This window comes from Camellia sinensis, chromosome 15, assembly GCF_055761805.1.
Source record: "Camellia sinensis isolate YWXY chromosome 15, ASM5576180v1, whole genome shotgun sequence".
Taxonomy (NCBI): Eukaryota; Viridiplantae; Streptophyta; class Magnoliopsida; order Ericales; family Theaceae; genus Camellia; species Camellia sinensis.
Genome location: NC_138975.1, coordinates 9,041,772 through 9,063,039, shown reverse-complemented (window position 1 = coordinate 9,063,039; position 21,268 = coordinate 9,041,772). Strand labels below are relative to the sequence as shown.

The following is a 21,268-nucleotide window of genomic DNA, read 5'->3' as shown; positions in this document are numbered from 1 at the left end:
TTTTATTTTTATTTTTTTTAAAAAAATCACTTTCTAGGTGTATTAAAAAATAAATAGTTTTCATAAAATATTAAAAAAAAATCACTAAAAATACAAAAAATAAAATATGAAAAATAAAAGACTCAATTTTTTGAAAAACAGAGATAACCAAACACGGGCCAGCCCGTGTACTCCAATCTTGTGTCAATGACCTAATTGCCATGGGTCACATAAAGGATAACCCAACTCTTCCTTGGTTTTAGTATTAGCCCAAGTTCATGAGTCCATCTCATGAGCCCAAAAATGAAGGGCCGTCTCTTTGGGTATTTGAGTTGACACGTCGGGTTAACGGGTTGTACCAATTTGGGATCCATAATACCCATTTTGCAAATTCATGTACCAGGGTTTAGGGTTTTGCATCCCCCCCCCCTCCCTCTCTCTCTCTCTCTCTCTCTCTCTCTCTCTCTCTCTCACACACACACACATTGATACACGCACAGCTAGATGGTTCTACATATCTAGACATTGATTTCCCTAATTTATTCAAGAAAAATGATTTATACCCCGAGGTGGAGGCCCATGATTGGATGAAAAAAAACAGTTTTTTATTTTATTTTTTTTTTTTGAGTTGGCTGCCAGTGGGGGCGCGCCACCTCACTGGGGGTGTGACCCCCACTGGGGGTATAAGGCACAGCCGTTTACTCAAATGTTGTTATTATTATTATTGTTTTTCAACCCAGGTGATTTGCAGCTTGCGGTTGTTTTGTAATTCATTGTTAGTTTTTTCGACTTTTTGTAGGGTTTGGTTTGAGTTTTTTATATTAAGTTTTTTGAAAAGTGAGTTTTTTATTTTTTGTGTATTTTTTTTTTTGTTTTTAGTGAATATTTTTAAAATTTTAAGCATTTTTTTTACTTTTTTAGATACACCTTACTTAGATGTATCTAAAAAGTAAAAAAATTGTGAAAAAATATTTTAAAAAAATTAAAAAATACATAAAAATATGAAAAATATACTAAATTTTTTTTAATTTTTTTATATTTTTGGTATTTATTAAATTTTTGAAAGATTTTTTCACAAAAATTATACTTTTGATGTGTATTTATGTTAAGTGTCTAAAAATTAAAAAAAAAATTGTTTAAAATATTAAAAACATTCAGTAAAACAAAAAAATACAGAAAACAAGAAAGTAAAATTTTTTAAAAACTGTTTTCAGAAAAACGAAACCAAACGAATTGCAATTTTTTCGTGCAGTTTGCTTGTAATTTATGTATCTTATTACACAAAATTACATTGAGAATTTTTGGTTTTTTTTTTTTCCCCCCTCTCTTGCCTCGCATTAAACATAACAATGATTGATACACTACAACAAAAAATGATTTTTCCGGCGCGCAATGTACGCCGTAAAAACCTTTCTACGACGTGCATCAACACGTCATATTATGACTAGTTATGGAAAGTCATTCACTTTCAACGACATGCTTCGTACGCCGTTAAAAACTATTTAATAGCAGATTTTGTATGTCGTTAATTTTTCTACAACATGTTATAGTACGCTGTTAAAAACTATTTAACGACAGATTTTGTGCGTCATTGTTACTTTTTATACGACCACTTTTGCATGCTGTTATTTGGTGGGACAAATAATAGCGCTGATTGTGCACCGTAAAATATATAATACAGCCACTTGCTCAGCCTGCCGTAAATAAGTAGAACATACCACAACATACATGGAATGCTGTGAAAGATTTCATACAACGACCTAATTTGCTTGCCGAAGAATGTGTATTTTCTTTTTTAAATTCAGCAGGTCTATTTGGCATGTTTTGTACAATCTAATATTACAAACAAGATTCACCAAAAATATTAATCAACCAGCAAAATATTATTTCAACTATAAAAAATAAACTATATCTGTACATTATAAACATTCAAAAATTGTCAATATATACATTCCAAAGATCCAAAACCTAACTGCAAATTCAAAAACATCCAAAAGGACTATCCTTAAATTCTAAATTATCAAAAAAGTTATAAACCATCCAAAACTGTACATATATAAGTTTGTAAACATTACCCAAAACTATTCGAAAATCATAGAAATTTATTCATTAAAGTCCTCAAAAACTATCCATAGATGTTAGTTCTAAAGTCAAAGCCAATGAAATGGGTTGGCCAAGCAACGGTGCTTCCAATAGCATCCTCAAGCACAAATATCTCATGATTAGGGTGAAACAATGGTGCATTGACTATGACATAATTAACCCATACTTTCCAACACCCAAGACCAAGAGGCATGTGATGTACCAATGCTTTAGAATTTGTTGATGCAATTGTGCCTTCCGCAACCACCACTTTTGTTCCATCCCAATTCAACAATTTGCATTTGGCATTGTCCAAGGATCCACCATTTCCAGTTTCATTTGCGTCATGCAACTATTATGAAAGCAATACATAAGATAAGCTAATGAATTGAAGACAAAATTCAAGTTATTATTAATGCCACATAAAATTTACCCAAATATCTTCATCATCTTCATTGTTTTCGTCACCCTAAAAAAAATGTAATACAATATCAAATTATATTTGTTTATCCAAATTTAGTAGACAATGTGGGATGTATATGAAAATTTGACAAAAGCTCTTGAGTAAAAAAGCAAGCAAGCAAAGCAAACAAAAGCAGAAGCACGAGAAAAATGAAAATGAGTAAATTAATAATGCCAAAATAAAAGTGGACCTAATTCAACAAACTTGAAAATCAATAAAATTATCGTTTTGCTATCAAACAGCCGAATTGCTCCATGAATTTACTTTCAAATGATTACTACATTGTCTAGACAAATATATAGTCTCAAATGGTATTGAGGCAAATGTGTTAATGACATTCAATAATTTTACGAGCAAGAGGGATTGATCCCAATGCTCGAAGACAAGAATATTATGCCCATCAGCCAATCAATTCAAAGCTGCAAAAAGATTATAAAGCAAGTGCCAAGAGATACAAAGCAAGAATACTCTATTTTCTTTCCTTTTTTCAAATAGATTCTTTTGCTAAAGCAACATAGAGTGATCATGGACAACAACAAATTTCTAAACCAGACACGTGGCAGAATATATCCCAGGTCTTCTAAACCTCAATTTTTTCCTTTTCATTTCGGGCAGTATATGGACAACAACAAAGACATGTGTGTTGCTTACTAAAAGAGACTTAATATAAGGCCATAGTGCATCCAAGCAGTTGCACCAATCACCCAAGATCAAGAAAAACATGGTGTGTTTCATCCGATTAAGGAAATGCATCACCAAGTCTATCCACAGCATTATTTGCAGCCATATATGCAAGATTTCCATTGATAAATTTGAAGTCCTTAATACCGTGTTTGTGTTATTTGTTTAGTTCAGCAATTTAACATCAGAGTTGAATATTATACGTATTCAAACATATCTAACAAACCAACAAAGAATATAGTGGAGAACAGAAAGAAAAAAATAAGTAATGTGAACACTGTAATAAAACACCTCATATATTTAATAAATACCATGCCAACAGAAGAGCAAGGTCCAAGAGTCAATAAAGTAATAGCTGAGATATTAAAAGGGTAACATGAATGATTGATATTTTGGATCACCGCATATTGATCTATTATTGGAAACAAAAATTTGATATTGGATGGTCCAAAAGCAGGCATATCTTTGAAATGCTACACGTAGCATTTGACACGAACACAATCAACGCGCTATGTTTCCTATTTCCCATGAGAATAGGAAGTGTTGTAGAAGTAATTCTATTCAGCAACACAACAAAAAGATACTGATAGGATAAGATATGTAAGATCAAAGTTTGGGATTGCTGCCATGTAATGTAAGAAGTACCTTGTATAAATCTGGACGCCGATCACAAAATACTCCCCAACTATGTCTCTTGGATTTGATCTTGTCAAAGATCAAATTGGGCTACAAGAACAGCTCCGTCTTTATCATCAGCAGACACAACAATTTCTCCAGTGGGTCCTGTTCATCAAGGTAAAAATGTTAAACCATATCTGTCAGCTGTACAAGTCCAAAATTACAATATATGAACAAGCATTTAACTCTACAAATGCTACAAGTCAATAAGGTGGAATACTTGCTATAAAAGAGTTGCAATAGAATATGATCTCACTGTTTCCATGCTTAGTCTTGATGATCTCCTTCCCAATGCGATTTGAAGCAACTAGAGGTACCTGAATTTATCTAAATTGATTACTTTGTTTTTATCATTTCATGATACAACATTATGATGGAAATTTTAAAGCAAGTCCTTGGTTTTGGTCACCATGAATATTGATAACAGGGAACCAATATTACTTTGAGACACATTTACTTGTTCCATGTTACTTTTCCATGGCTAAATAAATAGTATAGGTTGTAAAATAAATCAGCCTTTTCATCATCAACTCTTTACATAAAGCACATGAAAATTAAGAATAGACTAGAGTTTCTCGTCATTAGAATATGAAAATTACCAAATTGGCCCCAGCATGCCCTTGTATCACTCGCGTCCAGTGATCACGAGAATCAAGTCTTGTATCTTGAGGTTCAAATCCAATAGCAGTAGGATAAAATAATATTTTTGCACCTTGGAGAACCATAGCTCGGGCTGCCTCTGGAAACCACTGATCCCAGCAAATTACTGTCAAAAAATATACATCAGTTCAATTAGAGATTTTTACTTCCTTTGTGCTTTTCATGATGTTTGGTAACATATTTACATTGCAAAGTTGAAGCCCAAATTACAAACAACAATCTAAATGTATGATTTCTGTAAACATCCTTTGGCCCCGTTTGTTTTGGGAGATAGAATGGAGGGGATTGATAGTGAGGGGATTAATAGTGAGGGGATTATTAGTGAGGGGATTGATAGTGAGGGGATTAGTAGTGAGGGGATTGATAGTGAGGGGATTAGTAGTGAGGAATTGTTAAATTATTTTTATATAAAATAATAAAACAAATAAAAAAATATAAAAAATTAAAAATTATATTTTAAAAAAAATTTCCCATATATAAAAAATAAAAAAAAATAAAAAAATTTCTAATCCCCTCACTATTTTTCTAATACCATCTCTACCTCCTCCTTACCAATCCCCTCTCCAAGGGTATTAGTAATACCAAGGGACTAATAGTCCCAAGGCATTCTCCCAAAACAAACAAGGCTACTACTAATACCTTGGTATTAGCAATCCCAATACCCTCTCTTTCACCCAAAACAAACGGGGCCTTTGTATATATAGCCAACTGCATTTGGCATCATCGGAATAAATTTACAAGCATGCTCAAAATACTAAATAAACAAAGTAAAAAATAAGGAACAAAAAAAGAAAAAGTTCTTACCAACTCCAACTTTTGTAAATTTAGTTTGAAAAACCTGTTTACAAATACCAGAATGGTAAATGGAAGTTCCATAAAAAAATAAATAAATAAAAGCAAGTCACCATCAAAGTTGGTTTATTGAAATATTAAACATACCTTAAAGCCAGTGTCTCCTGAATTAAAGTAAAACTTCTCCTGGTAACCTGACAAGAAGAACTATCCATCATAATCAAATTGAAAATAAAAACATGGCAGATTAAAGGTTAGGTTGTAACCCACGGCCAGATCCACGTACCTGGTCCATCTGGAATATGGGACTTTCTATAGAGTCCAAGATCCGTGCCGTCAGGATCAATTATGGCTACTGAATTGTAATGGGCATTGTTTGCTTCTTCAAAGAAGCTAACTGGTATCACTACCCCAAACTCTTTTGCGAGTTTTTGCATCCTACAGAGCATGCACATAGCCATATCATAAATGTTCAACTGGATTAAAATGTCTATGCAGTTGGAAGCCAAGACATGTTCTTTTGTTCTACAGCACGGAAGACATCTTCACCTGACTTGGCAAATGACGCTAGTACCTGCTTCTTTAACCTGCATAAATCAAACTTAGTCATAAAGTAAAATGAGAAGAAAAATCCATAGATACGTAAACCACTAGGCTATAACATCGTAAAACATGTAATATTTTGACAAATATGTATATTTTGTTTTTTGGGTGAATAATTCATAATATAAAAGACAAAAGAATACAAAAAAACCATAAAAAAAAAACTAAAAAATAAGAAAAGACAGCAACAACCATAAAAAAAACCTGAACATAAACCATAGAAAGCCACATGACTAAGAAACTAAAATAGGAAAGTAACCCATTTACAAACAAGGACACCATGTACAGCCCACATGAGAAAGCAGAACCCAACCAGAAAAAAATAAAATAAAAAACCAGAGTCACAAAACAGCATGACAGCCCAAACAACAGCTACACACAACTAGTAACAGCCTTTTGAGACCAGCTCCAGCTGAACCTAAGAAAAACCAACAGCAGCAAACTCCAAAAAAAACAACTAGTGTTGCACGCCAGCACACTGCAGCAGCAGACAAAGGAAGCTAGCAATAGGACACCAACAACAAAAACCAACCCTTCAACGCAACACTAACAATAGGACACCAACACAGAAACCTCAATCTACTACACAAAATGTTGTGGCGTTGTACGGGGAGCAAATATTCCGGCAAGCCCGTACTCTTTTCTTCCAAGCTCCGTTTATGTCCGATCACCTGCGAGCAAATAATGGTGAGCTGCCTGGCGGTGTGTGGCCGGAAAAACCCTCCGACGATCAAGTTAGCACACACCTTAGGATAGAGAGAGAGAGAGAAGAGTGTTTGAGTGTAAGAATTTCCTTACAGAATGTTCGTCTGTCCCGTATGGGGGGCGCAGACATGCTTATATACCTTCTGCGCCCCATATCCACTCCCAGTCATCTCCTGACACGTGGCTCCGCTATCCCATCTGTCAACGTAAACCTTGCTGAACATCACCTAATCTCAACTGCCTGCCTTCTTAGCTGGAGCTCGGCAGCCGAGCTTCTCTATCCACGGCCATGCTGTGCTTCATTCCCAAGCACTTTACTGGCTAAGCCCAAGGAAGACCAGGCTAGGCGACATCTCGGCAAAGCCTAGCCCAGGGCACCTCCTGTGGTCGGCCTTCCTGCCAATCAAACGATTACCTCGGCTGACCACGCCTTTCCGGGCGCCGGTCGCTCAGCTTGACTGGCTCCACCATCGCCTGCTCAAGTAGCTTGGTCCAACCGAGCACTGCCCTGCCGAGCAGCTTCCTTAAGGTCTGGGGCGGCACATACTTGGCCTAACTCCTGCCCGGCCCAAGTCCTGGCAGCCCATCCCTGGGTGGATCGCCGGTCATCTCGGCCCCATGCACCATTAGGCTCTCAACTTGCTCGGCCGTTACCTCGGCCCAATTCCAGATCATAAGTCTCCCTCTCAATTGCCCCTTAATTCCGTCCACGCGAGCGTGACTGGGATTACCTATACTTCGATCGGGGTAACATTTCTTCGGTCTTCAAAATTCTAAAGGGCGACCGGGTTAGTTAACATTACTGTCTGCCAACTTGCCCGGTTATATTCCTCGGCTGACGTCCTCTTCTTTGAAAGTAGCCCGGTTGTCTCCTTGACTCTTCAACCTGTCTCTTCAGTTCTGACGTTGTCATAAATGGGGACACGTGGCGGGCTGCCATTGGTTCTCAAGCAGCCAACCAGCCGTTTTTCCAAAATTTGAATTTGGACGGTCTCTTTCGTCTATATAAACAAGACCCTTCTTCCTCCTTTTCCTCCTACTGTCTTTCTTGCTTATCAAGCTTCACAGAGCTATTGCCCATCCTCTGCCGTTCCTGAACTCGAGCTCCAAGGTGAAGAACACATTGCCCTAACTTGGTAAGTCCTGAAACTCCCATTTTATTGTCATTTTCTTCGATATTTCACACATTAGGGGAGAGAAACGCAGCTTTTAGGATTCGAGCACCAAAAACCATCCTAAACCCTCCAATACTCATGATGTTCTTCATTTTTCCTGAAGAACACTGAAGAACTGGGGCTGACCGGGCTCCTGGTCTTCATTTGATCCAAAAAACCAATCTAACCGAGCAAATAACATGTTTGTCTCAACCCCAGCAAAAACCGAGATAGCAAAAGGAATCGGTCGCTCGACCGGGCTAACATTTGGTCTGCTTGGGCGACCGAACTCCTTAGTTAGCTTAGACGACCGAGGTGGTTTGGCACTCTTAATGACCGAGCTAAAGTCCAGCTCCTTTCGCGCAACCGCCCTCATACTTACACTCGCCATCATTTTCCTGCAGAGTCCAAGGGGACCACTTGTCCACTCCTGAGGCTCTCCAGGCCGAGCAACAACCAATTACCACAGTGCCAAACTCCTCAGCCGAGCTATCCTAGGCCGACCACAAATGGGGAAATTTCGATTTCTCGTAGATACTCCAGCTGCACTGGCTGCATTCAGGGAGGAGTACGGCATCCCGGCCGATGTCCACCTTGAACTTGTAGAAATTGAGACAACGCTTTGGGGCAGGGAGGAATGCCCCTTCACCGTGCTATCCATCGTCGAAGGGGGCCTTCGTTTCCCACTCAACCCATTGATTACCGAGTTCCTACGCCGAACCGGGCTAGCACCCACCCAAGTGTCCACCAACACTTACCGGATAATAAACGGCGTGCACAAGCTAAACAACCGGTTAGGCATAAGCCTAGGTTTAGCCGAGATCCTGCGCCAATACACCCTAGGCCACACCGGCGACGGCCTCGCCTATTATCTTAAGATTAGACCGAGCAGAGAGAAAATCGTGACCGGCACACCAGACAAGGATCTTCACGATGATGATTTCTTCTGGATGTCAAGCAATTACGAGACAGCCGAGGTACCGGGCTGGATGATAAGCAAAAACTTTGGCAGCACATGTAAGCCGCGCAAATTAGCTCGGTTAATATACTTTCTTCATGTTTCTGTACTTAGTCATTTTCTTTCTTGTTTCTTTTGCAGCAATCCAAGCCTTGCAAGCCAACTATCATTTCCCCAACGTAGAGGCAATCAGGACCGCGCTCCGCTACCGCGACCGAGATTGCAATCAATTGCTCAGCTACAGTCCCACATACAGATACTCCGCTCCCCGCCGGAGTAAAGTTACAGACTTCCTCCGCACTCCAACTCCTCCACCAGATCCAACTCTGCCTGACGTTCCACTCATTCGCTTGACAGAGGAGCAAGAGATGGCCAAACGAAGTAGAATCAAGAACCTGCTTACCGCCACGTCTGCCGAGATGCCGAGCGTTGTCACCCGCTCGCCAGCCGCCGGTCAATCCAGCGGCGCCATGGTCGTTCTTGCCTCTCCAACGACCGGGCAGTCCAGCCGAGAACCTGCTCCTCGCCGTGCTGGTAAAAGAGCTCGCGCAGACCCATCTGCCGAGCTTGTCGCCGAGCTGACTACCGAACATCCTTCTGACACTCCTGTCCCAGTGCCGGCCTGGCGTCCACAGCTAAAGCACTGGGGTCAAGACATCCCAGCCACGGCTTCGATCAAGGGCTATAAAGAGCATTTGCTCGCCTTCAATCTTTCCAAAGCTCTTCTTCTACCGAGCGACGTGGTCGGCAGCGACCACGTCCCTGACACTCGGTTGGTAAAATCATCAGTGAAGTCTATGGCTAGGGTAAGTCAATGTACCTCTGAAATTTTCACAAGTGTTTTCCCGGTTCTTTTTCTAATCAACTTTGCTTCTTGCAGGCCATTCAGAAACAACACCTAGTAATGGAGCGCATCCATAGACTTCGGCAAAAGGCCAATGACACAGCCAACCAAGTCCAGAGCCTCCAAGCCGAGCTCAGCCGGGCAAAGTCTTCACTTGAGATGGCTAACGCAGACAACAACAGACTGCTCGGTCCGCTCGATGCGGCCGTGAAAAAACAGGATGAGCTCCAAACCGAGGTAAACGCGCTCAAAAAGTCGCGGAAGAAAGACTGCTGGGCTACTAACAACGCCGGCTTCAACGAAGCCGAGCAGAGCTATAAGAAACAAGTCTTTGCAACACAAGACATTTACTTCAAAGCTGGCTGGAAGTCCGCCTGCGAGCATCTCGGCCAGGGCTCTGACACCGACGTATTTGCCAATCCTCCTCCTGCTTCGCTACCGGTCTACCTCGTGCTTTACGCAAACGACGTCTTCAGAGCTTTGCAAGCTGAGGCCGAGGAAGGGCTTGAAGAGGGAGACGCCAAGATAGATACAGAGGTAGAGGATGCCGAGGTGCAGGAGCAGCCCGGCCATGACGAGCCCGGTGCCCAAGACAAAAGTCCAACCATCAACCTTGATGCCGCCGAGGACGAGTTTACCAATCTCTCCTCCTTAGTTTAGTTTTCTTCTCTTTTTGTATTTTTGCTTTCAGCGCTTCCGATGTAACCGAGCTCTGTCCCCACCTTTTGTATTGACTTTCTTATCAATGAAAAACTCAAATTTTGCCAAGTGTTTGCACGGTTGTCATCAATTCCTTCTTCAGCAAAACATCTCGGTATAAATCATAGATTGAACAAAACACCTCGTCAACCGGAATTCATAACTCGGTTGAAGTGCTTAAGCAGAATAAAATAGCAAATTCATAAACCGAAATAACTATCTCTGTTGGTAATAACAAAGTTGAACAAATCACCAACTATTCCAACCGGAGTAAATCATCTCGGTTGGGAATAGCAGTTGAACAAATCACCAACTCTTCCAACCGGGATAAATCATCTCGGTTGGGAATCCTAAGTTGGACAAAACACCAACTTTTCCAACCGGAATAAATCATCTCGGTTGGGAATCTTAAGTTGGACAAAACACCAACTCTTCCAACCGGAATAAATCATCTCGGTTGGGAATTCGAAGTTGGACAAAACACCAACTCTTCCAACCGGAGTAAATCATCTCGGTTGGGATTCCGAAGTTGGACAAAACACCAACTCTTCCAACCGGAGTAAATCATCTCGGTTAGGATTCCGAAGTTGGACAAAACACCAACTCTTCCAACCGGAATAAATCATCTCGGTTGGGAATTCGAAGTTGGACAAACACCAACTCTTCCAACCGGAGTAAATTATCTCAGTTTTTTACATTAAAACAACAGTCCAAGTGCTAAAGCAAAATTACTTCTATATATTGACAAAAAGAATTACATTCTGCAGTGCAAGCCAAAAAATTCCTTTGCACAAGAAAAGAAAGCAAAATCTTAGAAATAATACAGTTTCAGGTTGGCCGCATTCCATGGCCGGGGTATTGCTCTTCCCTCTAGATCCTCCAAGTGGTAAGCCCCCTTGCCCGCCAGACCGGTGATCTTGTAGGGTCCTTCCCAATTTGCCTCTAGTTTGCCTTCACCTGGCACCAGGGTGTTGCCCATAACCTTCCTCAAAACCCAATCACCAACTTTGAACGGTCTGGGGTGCACCATCTTGTTGTATTTCTTGGAGAGCTCTTGTTGGTAGACGGCCACATGGATGAGGGCCTTCTCCCGACGCTCTTCCACTAGGTCCAGCTCCAAGGCAATAGCCTCGGCGTTCAGTTCGGGCTCAAAACTCTCGCTTCTTAGGGTAGGCATGCCAACTTCCAAAGGTATGACCGCCTCCATGCCATAAGCCAAAGCAAATGGAGTTTCCCTGGTAGATCGCCGCGGGGTTGTTCGGTATGCCCAAAGGACGCTGGGTAACTCCTCAGCCCATTTTCCCTTTGCCTTCTCCAGCCGTTTCTTCAACCCATCCAGAATAGTCTTGTTCAATGCCTCGGCTTGACCATTGGACTGCAGGTAAGCTGGAGTGGAGTTGTAGAATTCAATCTTCAAATCTTCACAAAATCCTCGGAACAGGCGACCGTCAAACTGGGCGCCGTTGTTAGAGATCAAGATCTTGGGGACGCCAAACCGCGTGACCACGTTCTGCCAGACAAACCGCTTCACGTCTTTCTCTTTGATTGTTGCCAAGGGCTCAGCTTCAACCCATTTCGTGAAGTAATCTGTGGCCGCAATGAAGAATTTCCGGTTGCCCAGTGCTGTTGGCAATGGCCCCACTATATCTAGCCCCCACATGGCGAAGGGCCAAGGACTGGTGAGGGGAAGAAGTTCCCTAGCAGGCTGATGGATCTGATGGGCGAATTTCTAGCATTTTTTGCACTTGCGGACGTACTTTTGTGCGTCGGCCTGCATGCACAGCCACCAGTATCCCTGTGAAATAGCTCGGTAGGCCAAGGACCTGCCCCCTATGTGGCTGCCATAAATGCCTTCGTGAATTTCGTACAAGAAGGCCTCCACACTACTCGGGTGCACGCACTTTAAATAAGGACCGGTGAAGGACTTTTTATACAACGCACCAGATGGAGAGAGCCAAAACCGCTCTGACTTCACTTGGACTTTGTGTGCTTCTTTCTTGTCGGTTGGTAGAGTCCAGTCTCTGAGGAACAAGATTAAGGGGTCCATCCAGGAAGGGCCTAGCGCGGCGCAGAGAACATCCGTCTGCCCGGCGTCTTTAATGCTTGGCCGTGGAAGGAAGTCAATTAACAGGGGGTTTGGAGACGTACTATCTACCATCGAAGCGAGGCCGACCAACTCATCAGCTCGACTGTTTTCTTCACGGCCTATCTGTTGGACACGGATTGCTTGAAACTTCTTGATGTGTTCCCTGACCAGAGCTTGGTACTTCGCCATTCTGTCATCCTTTGCTTCGTAAATCCCAGAGACTTGGTTAACCACAAGCTGGGAATCACTGTACACCAGTAGCTCGAAAGCCTTCATTTGAATAGCGCTCTTGAGCCCGGCGAGAAGGGCCTCGTACTTAGCCTCGTTGTTAGATGCTGGGAAGCCAAGCATGATAGAATGTTCAATGGTTAGGCCATCCAGGGAGATAAGAACGATACCTAGGCCAGCACCGTGACGGTTGGACGCTCCATCAACAAAAAGCTTCCACATTTCCCCCACAAAAAGCTTCCAGCAGTCTGATGGGTCTTGCGAGTTGCGAAGGGCAATGGGATCACGGTTTCTTAGCATTCTGGGTTCAAGTTCCGTGTTGATTGGTTCCACTCCAGCTCCCCTTGGTGATTCGGCACCGGACTCAGCAAGTCGGTCGGTAATGCTCAAGTCCGTAGACGAATCATCCGGTTGCGGTGCTATGTCGGCCGCAGGTTCTAAGCTGTGTGGTTCCATTTCTTCCCCCCTTGGCGATGCGGGACCGGACAGAGCAGATGGGTCGGTGATACTCAACTCCGTCATCGCATCACCGGGTGGTAGAACCGTGCAAACTGAGGGCGCTTCAATGGTGCGCGCAAACTCCGCGTCACTACCTCCATCAATTGGTTGTATCTCGGATGGTCTTGCGTGCATCTCATCATCTGCCACGGTAATATCGACCGGGCATACCGGATGAGTGCCAGGTGAAAACTCGGTGACGAAGTCTGCCAAAGTCTGGGCTTTGATAGCAGTGCGCGGCTGGAACTTCACATCAAACTGTCCCAACTCGACCGCCCACTTAAGAATTCGGCCTGAAAAGTCCGCCCGTTCAAACAAGGCCTTGAGGGGAAACTCAGTCAGTACGATGATGGTATGGGCGTGAAAATAATGCGCCAACTTCCTTGAAGCCATCATCAATGCCAACGCAAGCTTTTCCAGCGGCAAATACCTCCTCTCAGCCGGCAGCAAGGTCTTGCTGACATAAAAAATTGGGAGGTGCTTGATTCCTTCAGCGCGGACTATCACCGCACTGACTGCGTGCTGGGAGACGGCAAGGTAAAGGTAGAGTTCCTCACCCGGCTTTGGTGTAACCAACAGTGGCGGAGTAGACAGATATTCCTTGAGCTCGGCCAAAGCTCGGTCACACTCTTCGTCCCACGAGAACTTTGACTTCAATGCTTGAAAGAAAGGGCGGCACCGATCTGATGACCGGCTTATAAACCGATTAAGCGCGGCGGCCATCCCGGCCAGATGCTGTACGTCCTTATCCAAGTTGGGCTGCTTCAATTCTTGCATGGCTCTGATCTGAGTAGGGTCTGCTTCGATGCCTCGGTTCGTGACTAGGAACCCCAAAAATTTTTCAGATCCCACGCCAAAGGCACACTTTGATGCATTCAAGCGCAGCTTGTGCTTCTTTAGAATGGCAAACATCTCGGCTAAGTCGGACAAATGGTTTGCCTCATGTCGGCTCTTTACCACCATATCATCGATGTAAGCCTCCATTGTTCGGCCAAGCAAAGGAGAAAACATTTTGGTCACCATCCTCTGAAAGGTTGCCCCGGCGTTCTTCAAACCAAAAGGCATGACTCGGTAGCAGAAGAGTCCCCTTGGAGTCGTGAAAGAGGTGATCTCTCGGTCAGGCCCATGCATAGCGATCTAATGGTAGCCGCGGTAGGCATCCAAGAAACTGAGCCTATTATGTCCAGCCGTCAAGTCCACAAGCTGGTCAATTCGCGGCAAAGGGAAGCTATCTTTAGGACAAGCTCGGTTGACTGTCTTATAGTCGACACAAACTCGCCACTTTCCATGCTTCTTGGGCACCACTACTGTGTTGGAAATCCACCGAGGGTAGTGCGCTTCCTGAATTGCTCGTGCCTTAAGCAGGTTCTTCACCTCCTCTGCAACTACATCGGCGTGATGCAGTGCCGATCTCCTTGTTCGCTGGATGACTGGCTTTGCTCCAGGGAAGATGTTGAGGTGATGGCAGAAAAAACTTGGATCGAGGCCAGCCATGTCGTAAGGCGACCACGCGAAGACTTCGATGTTGGCTATCAAAAACTCAACCATTTTGGTCCTCTCTTGGGCAGTAAGGCTGGAACCGAGCAGGAAGAACTTATCCGGCCGCTCTATATCCAGTCGCACCTCAACCAGGTCTTCCACAGCTTTGTCCTCTGTCTTAGTGCCCATATCCTCCAGAACTCCTCGGTCTTCCGGTCCTTCTATCATTTGCACGAACCTTTTGGCAGCCCGGCTGCCGTTCACTGCCACGAAGCACTATTTGGACATGACTTGATCCCCCCAGATCTCCTCGATTGCCCCCATAGCCGAGGGAAATCTCATTACTTGGTGGAAAGTCGATGTCACGGCTTGCATAGCGTGAAGCCACCCCCTTCCAAGGATCAAATTGTAAGTAGATGGCACCTGTAATACCCAAAACTCCACTTTCTTGACCACGGATCCCGCTTTGACTGGCAGGATAATCTTTCCCAAGGGCCACTCCGGTTGTGAGTTGAATCCAACCAGTGGCGAAGTTGCCGGAGCCAAGTCTGTCTCCCAGAGTTTGAGCTGCTTGAACGTATCATAATACATGATCTCGACCGAGCTTCCCTGATCGATCAAGATCCGTTTAACATCAAATTCCTTGACGCGTAGTGTTACTACTAGGGCATCGTTGTGCGGCATCTGGATACGCTCTAGATCCCTTGAGGTGAAACTAATCACGTCTTTTCTTCAGTCTTCCCCCTTTTGATGGCAGGCTGTACCGACAAAACTTCCCTCATATGTTCTGCCTTTTTTATCATGCCCCGGAGTTTGTAAACACGCTCCGGTTTCACGATGCCGTGGATGACATTAATAACTCCCTGTGGTGGTGCATCTCGGTCATCCTGTCCCCTGGGATCGACCGAAGCCTGATTCGGCTTCACGCCGCCATCAATGTAAAGGTTTAGGTGCCCGACCGCGACCAGTTCTTCTAAGTGTTGCCTCAAAGGCAAATAATCCTCAGTCCGGTGGCCTCTCTCCCGGTGGAATGTGCAACGATACTGCGGATTGTAGCCCTTCTGTCCATCGCCCAACTTAGCAGGAAACCGGACATACTCCTCGTCTCGGATTTCACTAAGTATGTGATAAATTGGAATCTTGAAGACCGTGGTGATGCCAGTCCTTGCCTTCAATCTTCTGTTGGCATCCGCAACATCATCTCGGGGGTAGTCATCCCGGTCATTCCGACGTCCTCTGCCCCAGTTTTTGCGATTCGAGCCACGGTCCAATTTCTCTGCTCGGTCACCTGAGCAGCTGGACTCTTGCCCAATTGCGTGCACTTTGCCCGCTGTCTTCTTGTCTGTTGCTACCGGAGTTGCCTTCACAGTAGAAGCTGACGCGTCATCCTCTACTCGGATGTGCTCATTGATACGCTGCATGAGCTGGCCCATGGAGGTCGGTTGGTGCATGGTCAGCGAGTCCCGCAATCTATGGCCGACCGGGAGACCACGCTTATATTGCATGATTGCGAGGTTGACCAGGCAATCCAAGATCTCGTTGAAGGTTTCCCAGTACCTTGAGTTGTATACCTTCAGTGTGTCGCTCGGTTCCATCTTGACACTTAGCAAGTGATCGACTTCCTTTGGTATTTTTGTGTTGGTTTTGAAGCGTGTAACAAACGCCTCGGCCAACTGGTGCCACCTTTGTATGCTCTCTTCCGGCAACCTCTCGAACCACTTTAAGCCCAGCTCGCCTAAACTTGACGGGAAGATTAGGCACATAAGTCCGTCATTTCGCCTATGTCCGGCCATAACCTGTCGGAAGTGGCTCACATGCATGTAAGGATCGGTTTTTCCGGCGTAGAGTGTGAACTTAGGCTGGTGGAAGCCTGCCAGAAGCGGTGTTGTTTCTATTTCTAGGGAAAAAGGGGTGGCACTCAGCCTGGCCAAGTCCGTATCTTCAAAGAGTGGCACTGCTTGGCGGGGTGGAGGCATTCCGACCTCCTCGCTGGCGTGAACCCCGTAGGATAGCTGCTGGAAAGCCGGCATTCTCTGAGCTTCGCGCCGGCGAGCCCGCTCCTTTAAGACCGCCCGTAAATCCTCTGAATGAGCGGAGTAAGAGTACCTCGACGTCGTCACCGAACGTGAGGGTTTGTAGGTGTTGTCTTGCGCGCTAGACTTTTTTGGATGCGCGTCGGAATCACCAACTTGGTAACTTCTGGTAATAGATATGGACTGAGTACGTCGTTGACTCTGACCGCCTGAACGGCGGGATGAGGTGCGCTCACTGTGGTCTCCCACTCCAGCTACACCTTTCCCTTTGACATGCCGCTTCAGATCCTCCATCTCCGCCGCCATTCGCCGGATGACAGCGTCTTGGTCCCTCAACTTATTTTCCAGACGTCTGGCGTTGAGTCTCTCCTCCGCCGGTGACCGTCTGGACTCCGTGAAAGACCATGACTTCTTCCGCGCTTATCCCGCGCGTCTCCTGACTGTCCTCCGGTGGGCGTCCCCAAGTCCGCCATTGGATGGATGGCGGGAGGACTTTCTCTCCTTCGGGTGAACTCCGGGGTGGCTCCGTCTATGGCAGACAACGGAAACTCGTCGTTATTCGCCATGGACGGCGATCGGATGAACTTGGAAGACAAGGTTTTGTCTGTCAAGCTTCCCCCAGAAGGCGCCAATTGTACGGGGAGCAAATATTCCGGCAAGCCCGTACTCCTTTCTTCCAAGCTCCGTTTATGTCCGATCACCTGCGAGCAAATAACGGTGAGCTGTCCGGCGGTGTGTGGCCGGAAAAACCCTCCGACGATCAAGTTAGCACACACCTTAGGATAGAGAGAGAGAGAGAAGAGTGTTTGAGTGTAAGAATTTCCTTACAGAATGTTCGTCTGTCCCGTATGGGGGGCGCAGACATGCTTATATACCTTCTGCGCCCCATATCCACTCCCAGTCATCTCCTGACACGTGGCTCCGCTATTCCATCTGTCAGCGTAAATCTTGCTGAACATCACCTAATCTCAACTGCCTGCCTTCTCAGCTGGAGCTCGGCAGCCGAGCTTCTCTATCCACGGCCGTGCTGTGCTTTATTCCCAAGCACTTTACTGGCTAAGCCCAAGGAAGACCGGGCTAGGCGACATCTCGGCAAAGCCTAGCCCGGGGCACCTCCTGTGGTCGGCCTTCCTGCCGATCAAACGATTACCTCGGCTGACCACGCCTTTCCGGGCGCCGGTCGCTCAGCTTGACTGGCTCCACCATCGCCTGCTCAAGCAGCTCGGTCCAATCGAGCACTGCCCTGCCGAGCAACTTCCTTAAGGTCTGGGGCGGTACATACTTGGCCCAACTCCTGCCCGGCCCAAGTCCTGGCAGCCCATCTCCGGGCAGATCGCCGGTCATCTCGGCCCCATGCACCATCAGGCTCTCAACTTGCTCGGCCGTTACCTCGGCCCAATTCCAGATCATAAATCTCCCTCTCAGGCGTTAACAAGCTCAAATAAAATTTATGCATCCTCGGGTGGTGAAGGACCAAATAACATTCGCTCAAATTTTGTTGTATCTGAGGGGCGGGCCTTAGTGAACATGGAAGCATCCACAGGATTTGCCACTATGGTGTCCTAACCATTGGCTCCAATTGGCACTCCTACTGTGAATTCTGATGTGCAGGCTGATAAAATGCCTCACAATATCAAGTATGTGCTTTTTAATATATACTAATTGTTAACACCCCAAAAAGTGCTGTCTGTATACAGTTGGATGCCTAATGCTGATATGTTGTTCTTACAAGTCCCTTCAAACAGGACCTACTTCTTTCTGAAAAGACTAGTTGATATCATGTGGAATGGTGGTCCTAGCGTTAAAAATTGACCAACCTAGGATGATCTTATACTACTATTATTTTTTTGTTGCACTTGAATGTAATGCAGTTTGTCGTTTCTTCTAAGTGAGGCCTGATGATGTTGGACAGCACTAGGACACTTATAATGCTACCTATGGTTAGTTATATGGTGGTTTAACCTATGAACTCGTAAGAATAGGGTTTGTAAAATGTTGAAGAAATAATGTAGTGTTTAGAGTAGAAGTAACTGGAGTTTGGCTTTATTTGAAAGTGAGAGATTGCAGGAATTTCATAATGTTGTGTGGAAATTTTAGGAAAAAAGTACTTCTGGGTTTAGGAGTCGATTTAAAGTCCAAATTTAGTAAGGAAAGGATTAGCTCATGGAATATAGGCTTTGGAATGAAACAAAAGAAAAAAACTAAGGCAGGTTTGTGATTGAAATAACAGAATCTAATAGCAAAGAATTAAAGACAGAAGAAAAGGAAGAAAGAGAAAGAGAAGGATCTTATGGGAATCCCACTTTGATTCTTTAGGAATTACTCTCCAAGGTTGGGTTGCATCACAAAATAGCACAATCTTTAATTATCAAAATCCACTCTACTAAGTTGAAGAATAAGTGTTGCTATGTTTAGGTTGCTAAACTCCTACTTCTACTAAGATTAGGATCCCAAAAGTGGAAAACTTGACTTGTAACACAATCCTCGACCCACATTATCTATCACATGTGAGCATTAAATCATTTGGTTGACCAAGAACATAGCCTGTGTACTTACTATATCACAGGCCAATTTAAAAGTGACTAGAAATGTAATGACTTGAGAATAAACATAAATACTCAAAATTAACCCAAATTTGATTACATAGTAAGGTTTGAAGCATGCCCCTGTGAAAATCTCCAATTTGTACCTTTACTTATTGTGTTCTACATTAACAACTGTGTTAGAGCCTAATAGGTGTACACACGTTCTTCAGGACAGTTTGTTCATCTGGGGTAATGAGTTTTGGTTGATTTTACACTGCCTCTTTGTCTGTGTCCTGCTCCTGCTGTTCTTTCTTTTTTCATTTCCTCTTCATGTTTGAAAAGTTTGGAATGGGAAAGCAAAATGATTTAAAATGGGTTTTTAAATCTTAACTTTTAGTACATAGAGAACATATTAGCACATGCCTCATATCAGAGACACAGCCACACATGGCAATGAGATACAGAAAAACAACACAGCGAAAACTAAAAGACTCAAGCTATATAAAATGACATATTGTTGATTCTTGAAGAAATGTAACAAGGGTCTTCTTCTGGAAGCCAAGCCACACTAACCCCAGAACATTGATAGAAACATTAAATGGTAATATACATTATGGACAACATGCACTGAAAAACACAGTTGCTCATAAGATTACATTGGGTGACAACAATACAATTGGTTGCTAAGGCCTTGTTTCCTATCCTTGAAATGAAATGCTTTGGCAGTTGCTACTGCAAACCTTTTTATTAGCTTGCAAGCCATGCTCTCAAATTGTGACTTTTTTTTAGTTTATTTTGATTTGGTATAATGTATATGATTTTCCTCAACACTGTCCTATAATTAATCTCAAACTATAGTGATATGTTGACAAATGTTGGCAACTAGGATCTGGCACCCATATACTTTGGCATGATATGAAGCTAATCAACACTTCTTTCAGAAATCAAAATAAACTTTATAATATATATATATATACATTCTGAAATATCCCCAAAGATCACCTAGCAATTAAGATCATATCCTTAAGATCGATTAACTCCATAATATATTCTAAATATATCCAGAGATCACCTTCTGCAATCCTAAAATAATTCTTAGTACCTTCTCCAAAGCCCCAAATGACAATAAGAAGCTCAACCGATGCAGAACAGAAAAACATTCTGCAATGAAGAAAAATAAAGAGAGAAGGGGAAGAAGAGAAGAGATGGGAAGAAGCCAAGGAAAAGAAAAGGGAAAATGAGAGTTTTCTGAAAATAGAGAGGTAGAAATTCAATTCTTAAATCTTTTTAATCAATGCCAAAGCTAATAGCTCGTTACACGAAAACCATATATAATATATATCTTGGAAAAGGCTTAATAGTATTTACCTCTTTAAAAATAGATTGCATTGGTAAATAATTGTTTTATTATCTAATGGCAGTTTTTTGGTCCAATTTACCATTGGTCTGCCCAAGTTTGATTCATGAACATGCAAATCTAGTTTGAGTTTGAGAGGTCAGTCCAACACATACTGTGCGCCACGCGCGTACACACATGTAGGAATCAAAGAAATTTCTTAAATCAATAGAACGGTAATACTAAAAAGGAGACCATTGATTCAACGATTAAACCTGGCATATTAACCTTGAAATTGTGTGTTCGAACTTGAGGGTAGCTTATTTAAAATATTGTTGTTACCTAAAAAACAACCTAAGAGGGGGGTGAATTAGGTTTCTACGAATTAAAATTAATAATATCCCAAAAAAATTAACTACTAGTACAACAAATTATTTACAAGTACAATGATGAACTTAGCAGTAAATGATCAAGCAAAATAACAATAAAGTATAACTAACATACAGGGTAAATTAAATGATTAGCACATGAATATTAGATAAATATAGCAGTAGTATGAAAGTAAAGAGATTAGGAAAGAGGAGACAAACAGATTTATAGTGGTTCGACTTCAACCAAGCCTACATCCACTCCGCAAGCTTCACTTAAGTTTTTCACTATCTTCTAGCTTCACATGGTGCTAGCAATCTTTTCACAGATAGAGCAATCATCCACAGATTTTATACATAATTTCTAAGTCAAGAACACTGAGTGTACTACACTCTTACAAGGTTGAAAAAAAATGT

General features: G+C 43.4%; 1 protein-coding gene across 11 annotated transcripts in view; it reads right to left on the bottom strand.

Annotated features, from left to right (window-relative positions):
• Positions 1–1,843: 1,843 nt before the first annotated feature.
• The window catches only part of LOC114256952 (N-carbamoylputrescine amidase), a 34,921-nt gene continuing 15,496 nt past the window's right edge, over positions 1,844–21,268 (bottom strand). The window contains exons 5-13 of one of the 11 annotated variants that reach the window (XM_082908824.1): positions 5,885–5,922; positions 5,622–5,773; positions 5,483–5,529; positions 5,348–5,381; positions 4,483–4,649; positions 4,104–4,210; positions 3,851–3,988; positions 2,495–2,530; positions 1,844–2,413 (exon numbers count right to left, since the gene is read on the bottom strand). In XM_082908824.1, the coding sequence (XP_082764950.1) occupies positions 4,151–4,210; positions 4,483–4,649; positions 5,348–5,381; positions 5,483–5,529; positions 5,622–5,773; positions 5,885–5,922 (498 nt within the window). In that variant the 3' untranslated portion in view covers positions 1,844–2,413; positions 2,495–2,530; positions 3,851–3,988; positions 4,104–4,150. Of the gene's footprint in view, positions 2,414–2,494; positions 2,531–3,850; positions 3,989–4,103; positions 4,211–4,482; positions 4,650–5,347; positions 5,382–5,482; positions 5,530–5,621; positions 5,923–21,268 lie in introns of those variants that run through there. The other 10 variants (XM_082908825.1, XM_082908820.1, XM_082908823.1 and 7 more) reach the window with 10 other exon arrangements.